Source organism: Parus major, chromosome 18 (assembly GCF_001522545.3).
Source record: "Parus major isolate Abel chromosome 18, Parus_major1.1, whole genome shotgun sequence".
NCBI classification, from domain to species: Eukaryota; Metazoa; Chordata; class Aves; order Passeriformes; family Paridae; genus Parus; species Parus major.
Window position 1 is genome coordinate 9,408,658 of NC_031786.1, and position 8,092 is coordinate 9,416,749.

The 8,092-nt window shown below is 38.8% G+C and overlaps 1 protein-coding gene across 1 annotated transcript in view; it reads right to left on the reverse strand.

Moving 5' to 3' along the window:
* The window catches only part of LOC107212294 (myosin-1B-like), a 15,005-nt gene extending 6,970 nt beyond the window's left edge, over positions 1-8,035 (reverse strand). The window contains exons 1-15 of the mRNA XM_019008487.2: positions 7,980-8,035; positions 7,798-7,896; positions 7,594-7,697; positions 7,369-7,507; positions 6,028-6,146; positions 5,778-5,927; positions 4,995-5,165; positions 4,270-4,579; positions 3,554-3,630; positions 3,168-3,255; positions 2,964-3,081; positions 2,008-2,131; positions 1,792-1,928; positions 971-1,226; positions 8-167 (exon numbers count right to left, since the gene is read on the reverse strand). Of these exons, the coding sequence (XP_018864032.1) occupies positions 8-167; positions 971-1,226; positions 1,792-1,928; positions 2,008-2,131; positions 2,964-3,081; positions 3,168-3,255; positions 3,554-3,630; positions 4,270-4,579; positions 4,995-5,165; positions 5,778-5,927; positions 6,028-6,146; positions 7,369-7,507; positions 7,594-7,697; positions 7,798-7,825 (1,981 nt within the window). The 5' untranslated portion in view covers positions 7,826-7,896; positions 7,980-8,035. The remainder of the gene's footprint in view (positions 1-7; positions 168-970; positions 1,227-1,791; positions 1,929-2,007; positions 2,132-2,963; positions 3,082-3,167; positions 3,256-3,553; positions 3,631-4,269; positions 4,580-4,994; positions 5,166-5,777; positions 5,928-6,027; positions 6,147-7,368; positions 7,508-7,593; positions 7,698-7,797; positions 7,897-7,979) is intronic.
* Between the last annotated feature and the right edge of the window lie 57 nt (positions 8,036-8,092).

Below are 8,092 nucleotides of genomic sequence, written 5' to 3' on the forward strand. Positions count from 1 at the left end.
TCTGAACATTCATCCTCCAGTTTCCTCTTCTTGGCTGTCAGCTCAGCATTCATCTCTTCTTCTTCTTCTGCTCTCTCTGTCAGCTCCTTAATTTTGGCTTCCAGCTGTATTTTTGTTTTGATGAGCTGGTCGCACCTTTCCTCAGCATCGGCCAAACCATCAGCTTCCTACATGATTCATTTAAGTAAAGAGTTTCAACCTGAGGCTACTGGCTCAGATGTAATTTTAGGCTGTAGACATCTAAATGGCAACCAGTTAATCCAAATTCTTGCTGGTAAATACAGTTTTAAGGACTTTATTGTTACTAAATTTTTATTTCCAGGGAAAAAAGGAAGCAGTGAACTTTTTTACCATTTTTCTTGAAGAGGCAAGGACCATAAATGCCAGAGAAATACCTGACACTCTCAGTCCTTCCTGAACTTCACCTGAACAAAATGTGTTAAGACACCTCCAAACAACCTTATTTGGTCAGTTAACATATCAACATTGTAAAATATATGAAGTTCTATAAAGATGAGATAGTGACTCTAAGATCAGCTCTGTCGGTCACGGCATGGTGCTAAGAACATCAAAGTCATGGGTTCAATCCTGATATGGGCCATTCACTTAAGAGCTCAATATCATGATCCTTCTGAGACCCTTCCAATTCAGACTATTCTGTGTTTCTAATTGCTTCTGTGAGTTATTGCATGGGATTAAAATGACATAGTATAAACTGTACTATTTGCTGGCTGAAAATTGATTATTTCTCTCCTGATTTAAAAGTATAAGGAACCATCTGCAATAGTTAATTGTAGATGTATTAATGTTTGCACGTCTCAGCTATTCTATATGGTTTTTCTTCCTATTTTATAAAATGTGTGTATGTTTTAAAAGTAATTGCTATTTTGGGATAATATGTCTTTACTGAGACATTTGGGATGATTTTATATAGGATGTTACAAGCCAAGAACTTTAGAAAAATACTCACTGCCTGCACTTGGAGCTGCAGGTCATTTTTCTCCTGCACCAAGGCCACCATTTTCTCCTCCAGCTCCTTCCGCTTTGCCTCAGACTTTGCAAGTTCTTCCTTGGTTTTCTCAAACTCTTCCTTCATGTTGGCCATTTCCTTCTCAGACTCTGCACTCTTCAGCAAGGGCTTGATCTTGAAGAACAGCTTCATCCATGGCCAGTGTTTGACATTCATGAATGAACGAACGTTGTACTGGATGCAGAAGATGGACTCCCTGAAAGATAATACCAAAATATGTTTTGGTACATATTTTAAAATCTATAAAACATATTTAATAGTATGTATGTATAATATGTATATTTCTACAGAAAACCTTCTAGTGTAACATAGAGTATCAACCTGTATGGACAGTTTTGGATTCCAGGTGTTTGGCTCACTTTTCATGGCCAAGGAAAAGGAACACTTCTGTAAGCTGACTTGGCTGCCTTTATGAAAGTTATCAAAGGGAAGAGGATGCTTCTCTTGTGATAGAAATATGTCTTTCTTTTTATTTAGCAGTGAACTAAAATAATTAGCTTAGGCTAGATATTGAGTTTCTGGACATATAATATAGCCACTTAATGAATTCAGCAATTTTTAGGACAAAGTATTAAAAAACTTTTTGTTTCCCTAAGTTGGGAGTTTACACTACTTCATCTATTTTCAGGATATACTTCCATATTGATGAACTGAATTAATGAGAAATAGATGAGATTTTTTGTGAAGCAGCTTATTTTCAGTTTTGTTCATGCCATTAGTATCTGATAAGGATTGGCCCAGCAAGCCAAGTCAAAACCTACCTTCTCTCCATCATTTTCTTGAACTCCACCCTCATCAGGTAACCCCTACACATGGCCTGGGTGCGGGTGATGAGCTGTGCCAGCTTCTCATCCCTCATCTCCTCCAGGAGTCCCAGCAGCCCAGCTTTGAAGAACACCTTGAGAAAGGGAATGTTGTAGCACATCACTCTCAGGTCGAGCAAAGCCCAGGGATGCAGTGAATGGGGGGGTTTGTACCTTGGTGTGTCCAAATTTGTACTGGGTGTGGTCCACATCAATTGAGCCAAGGAGCTTCTCAGAAGCCTTCTTGCTGTCAATGAACTGTCCCTCGGGGATGGCACTGGCATTAAGCACCTTGTATCTGTGGAATCAGGAAATAGAATATGGAGAAGGTCAGATTCTTGAAATCTCAACCAAACCTGTACCAAGCAATGCCATTGCTGAGATTTTCCAAAGGGGGATTGAGAGTTGAAGGCAGGTGAATAAATCTGAACTCTTACATTGTATAGAAATTGCACTCTCATAGGTAAATATGTTTTTAGGAAAAATTGTGCATTTCTCTTAATCCAAAGATTTTTGACACAGAATGGATGCTGATTTCTGTGGGTAACCACTGACGTATTTCACATGCCATGTTACCTAAATACCTAATTTCTAAGTGAGAACTTTATGTGGAAAAACAAAATACGTGGCAGGGAAAAAAATCAAATCTCAGTCCTAAATAGTGGCAATATATACTATCTGAGTATGTACTATATGATTATTTTCCAGCTGATGCAGAACAAGAAGCAAGATACTTTCACTGTATTTGGTTTCTGAACCAGTTAATGTAGAATGTCTTTTATTGTCCTTATTCATATATCTGTATTGACAGGTGAAAGCCATCTTTGTTCTCCAGGTGCCTAAGTCTAAGGTAGTCAACTTCACTTCTGGATACTTAGTTAAAAATACTTTTTCTCATACCAGGATATTATAAAGAACGGGAATAAATAATAGCCCTTTGAAAATGTCTTTTTTTTCCTCAATAGTGATAGAAAGAACCTGGATGACTCACTTGGACAATTGATTTTTGTATACCTAAAGGTAGGTGCAGTGAACCTCTCTTAAAACTTCCACAGTACTTAAAACAATTAGGAAATGCAAATTATTCAGCATTTGCAAATATGATGAAGGGTAATGACAGGTAATCTCACCTCTGTTTGAAGTCAGCATAGAGGATTCTGCTGGGGAACCCTTTCCTGCAAATCCTGATCCCTTCCAGCACGCCGTTACAGCGCAGCTGGTGCAGCACCAGCTCGTGCTCCATGGCACCTAATAAATCACAGAACAAAATTGTGTATCATTTTACAGCACAGCAAAGATCAGATATATCACACCTCTGAACTTTAACAACTTACCAGGTGTTTTTGTTTCATTGGGAATAAGGCACCGCACAAAATGGGGATGTGTGCTTCTCAAATTGCTCATCAGCTTGTTTAAATTTTCCTTAGGAGCAAGAACAAAGCCTTGGGTTTAAAAGTGTCACTTACATAATCTTAATATTAGGTGGAGATAAAAACACTACAATAAAACCATGATCAGTAATTTTTTTTTACAGAACTTTTGGCCAGTTCTGAAAGAGTATTTCCCAATATTCAGTAAGAATTCCTCTTTTCTAGAAGAAAATTATTTTATACTTTCTGATATAAAAAAGATATATTAGATCAACCAGTTCTTTTCTGAACAGAATTTTCTGTTTTTCTTTTCATAATGTGATAAGTTTAGAATGATTATTCTACAGTACCCGGAAGAGAGCTGAGACTGTCTGGAAAGAAGAACCCTTCTTCTTGGCACCCTTCTTGCCACCACCACCACTGCTCTCTAAAAAATAATAAATTTTTAATAAAGAAGTGAACAAAAAAAGCACACAGAATCTGAAAAACCCTATATGTTTATCTTAAAAAAATCTAGCAAAAATATATGATGATCAGAATTTGCAAATGCAGACAGTGGTTAAAGTTACAAAAAGAGACCTGAATGTTTCAGATGACAGTAGAATGAAATCTAATGACTTCAAGATGAAATTTAGAAAATGCAGTTGGGAAATAAAATGTAACACTTTGCATAGAAAGATATTTGAGGAAGTAAACTAATAGCTAGTAAATAAATCAAATGCAGTATTTATGCATTCTCACATCTAAGGGTATGCATAAATTTAACACCATGTTGATACATTTGATTGTATTCCCTGAAGTAATTTAGAATGGCCCATATTGCAGAAAACTGGTTTCTCATCTAGACTGGGTTAGTGTTCTAGTACAGCAGTCTTGTTCTAAAACCTACAGATCTATTAAGGTCTCTAGGGAGTTATAATATCCTTTATCAGACTGAGATCAAAAAAGTAGATGACATTTTGGGTTTTCAATTTTAGAAATACAAATCTCATTGCAAAATACTATTACAAGATTTATTATTTTATGTTTCTGTAAGTAACAGTAGAACTGATTTCAGAGAAATCACCTGCTTCAGCCCCTCCAGCATTTGCAAAGAGTAAGGCCAGGGTCTTCAGGGATGACTTCTGATAGAGCCCCACAACAGTTTCATTCAGAGGGTCCTTGTTCTTCTCCAGCCAGCCAGTGATGTTGTAGTCCACTGTGCCAGCGTAGTGCACCAGGGAGAAGTGGGCTTCAGCCTTGCCTTTGCCAGGCTTGGGCTTTTGGAAGTTGTTGGACTTGCCCAGGTGCTGGTCATAGAGCTTGTTCTTGAAAGAGGTATCAGTTGCCTTGGGGAACATGCACTCCTCTTCCAGGATGGAGAAGATGCCCATGGGCTGGGAAAAATAGCAACATGTGAAAAAAGTGTGGAAGGAAGAAACAGAGGCAATGTATGTAAGAAAGAGGAATGGAAGATAAAAGTTATACCAAAAAATCCTCCTCAGTATGTGTAATCTTATGTTTCTCCAGAAAAGGCATTTTGTTAGCTGGTATGCCATCAGTTATAAAAAAAGAAGCTCCCCCATACGACTCAAGGTTGTGATGTAATAAAGATCTAGCATACAGAAATTAATTTTGTCCTTGTTTCATGAAAGTGGAAAGCAAAATGAATAAAGTAGTAGCATTAAGATATATGGAAGAGTTTAATCTTCCTGTATGCTCTTTCTTTGAAATGAGAAAAAAAAATCTTAAGAAATGTTAAAATAGAGGTTCTATAACTGAAAAACTATTAAGTATGTGGGGACCAATAACCTTCTCAATGAGCTCAATGCAGGCAGCCAGGTCCATGCCAAAGTCAATGAACGCCCATTCAATCCCCTCCTTCTTGTACTCCTCCTGCTCCAGCACGAACATGTGGTGGTTGAAGAACTGTTGCAGTTTCTCATTGGTGAAGTTGATGCACAGCTGCTCCAGGCTGTTGAACTGAAAAAGGCAAAATTTATTTACTTGTGAATTTCAGTTCTAGGAACACCTTCCATCTTCCAATAGGCTTTATTCTTATCCCACTAAGGTCTGCATGATTGGAATCTTGAATTTCTTGTGCTGGAACTGAACAGGTGATTGGCATATTCCATCCTCTAATATACCTAACCTTTTAGGCCCTGGCACTGTCTCAGCATATTTCTGAGCTTTGTATAGATCTGCAGAGCTTAGTTCAAGTCCATCTTTTAATTTGTTTGAATCTGTGTACATTACCTGTCTATTCCCAAGCATTCAGAGGAAATCTGGCTTCAGCATTAACAAAATCTTCCGTTCAAAAGGCATATTTTAACTTCCTTAAAGTCTCTCTCTGCTACTATTTATCAGTTGTTCAACTTTCACTTCTGCATGCAACAATAAACATCTACAATAAATATAGTCCTGTGGGATACTACATGTAATGAGAACCAGAAGGGTACCATTCCTAGAGGAAAAGCAGGATTATTCAATGAATAAAAATAACCCATAACTGAAAAAAAGCACACCCCAACCCCCAAATTATTCCAATTTCTTAATGTCTCTTCCAGGAAAGCTTTATGGAGAGTGTCCTCTTACATCAAAGATCTCAAAGCCAGCAATGTCCAGGACACCAATGAAGTACTGCCTGGGCTGCTTCGTGTCCAGCTGTTGGTTGATGCGGACAACCATCCACAGGAACATCTTCTCAAACACAGACTTAGCCAAGGCACCCACTGAATTGTACACCTAAGAAAAGGTTAAAGGAGAGCTACCATCTGCAGCAAAAGAGGAAATACAAAATTTGTAATTCAAGTAATTTTGTTTTCTATTATCACTTGTCTCTTACCTGCTGCACAGTTTGGCCCTTGGTCACGTATTCATTCCCCACCTTGACGCGGGGGTAGCAGAGGGCCTTGAGCAGATCTGCTGAGTTCAGCCCCATCAGGTAGGCAGCCTTGTCAGCAACTAAAGGAAGCATGAGCAGGATCAGATGTTAGCTCTCCAGTGAAAGGATCTTGCAGTAATTCAGATTTCTACAGAGGCCACACATACGTTACCATGTCCTTTAAAATATTGTAGTTTCTATTGAATTTTTAATTTTTTCTGATTTAATCTATATGATTAATAAAGATAAATATTATTCCAATACTTTTACAGGAAACATGCAGGAGACTAGACAGACAAAAGGAACAATGGCCATGAAAATGGCAGATCAAACAGTCACAATTTCTGAATAAACAGAATAGGAAAGTGGCTGGTATTCAAGTATGCTGCACTGAAAACGGTAGTCAGTGAAACTCTCCTCTCATTGGAGAGGGAGAGGTAGATTAGTGAGGTATAATGCCAAAGGTATGAACAGGATATTTTGTACAACTTTCATAGCTGGACTACATTGTCCCTAAGGACAAATATCAAACACATTAAGTGTTTCCCAACTCTCATTTTATCTGCAGCTAGGTTAACAAATACAAGCACCACAGCACTGCATATACTCTGTCATCACTTTCCAATTTGCTGCCTGTCTTGTCTCACAGTGAAGCTGATAGCAGGCACCAGTGCTATTTACAGGATTCTTCAAACTGAGAAGGCCAGACCTCATTATATAAGATTTATATACAGATGCTAATTTTGAGATGCTTTTATTTTATGTGTTAAATGTGTTGTTGTTACTTTCAACAAGACATTTAAGGCACATTTATAACAAGAAAGATGAAACAAGAAGAAAATTTCAGTCTTGTAGATACATATACGTACATACACACATATATATATATAATATATACATATATATGTATATGCACATGTAGTTGTATATAGGCTACTCTAACTATATCATTATTTATTAGTACTTGAGAATTGCTCCTGGTTTCATGTTAAGTCTGGGAAGCTTACAGTCAAGACAGCAGCCAAACTTTCAATACTTTTCACTGACTCCTACTATGAAAAGAAGCTGAAGCATGCTTTAGGACTAACTGGACATGATTTTTTGCATTGTTCAAAATAATCTACAGGTTCCATTGAGTTATGTTCCTCCAGAGAATTCCTCTGGCTAGCACCCACTGCTTTTCCACAACACTGGCATTGGGGAGATGCTCAGGCTGAGTCACTCATTCTGACCCTGACATGCTGCCTTTAACTGAGTGAGTGTTCACTGTCTTCCATGCTCTGGGATGGGTTGTGCTGGTACCTTCAGTGCCATCAGGCTCTGCCTGCTCCTCACGCTGCTTCTGCTTGAACTTCAGGTTCCCGTAGTGCATGACAGCCCCTGTCAGCTTGTAGATGGCTGTTTTCTCATCAGCACTGAAACCCAGGATGTCAATGGCGCTCTAACGAAAGAGTTGTTGGGTTGAGTACCCCAGCTGTTAAAGGTCAGAGAAATGAAACTTCACCTAAGAGAACTTCTGCTACTTACATCGGTGGCCATCAGCTCCTCCTGGTCATTAATGCTGGGAACTGTGATTTCACCTTGACTCACGTACAGATAGTCATAGGGGTTGGTGGTGATCAGCAACATCTCTGGAGAGAAGGACAAAACCCAGCCAGGTCAAATTGGCACAGAAAGGAATTGAGTGTTGTTCCATGACCTTTGCCTGGAGGAGTTAGTGATCTTTCCTACCAATTAGCTCTGGCTTCTTGTTGGACATGATCTGATAAAAGATGTGGTAGCTCCTTTCCGCCTTGAGCTGGAAAGTGACTCTGGACTTCTCCAGCAGATCTGGCAAGGATGGTAGGACAGAGTCAAGCACAAGAAGTGGGGAAGGCTGGAAGGAAGGGGATCAAGCCAGAAGGGTGTCTTACATGTTTCAATGTCAGCAGAAGCCAGTTTGCCTGTGGCACCAAAATGGATTCTGATGAATTTACCCTGAAAGCAGCAGGAAAGTCAATTGAGAACTATTTTACCAATCTGGACA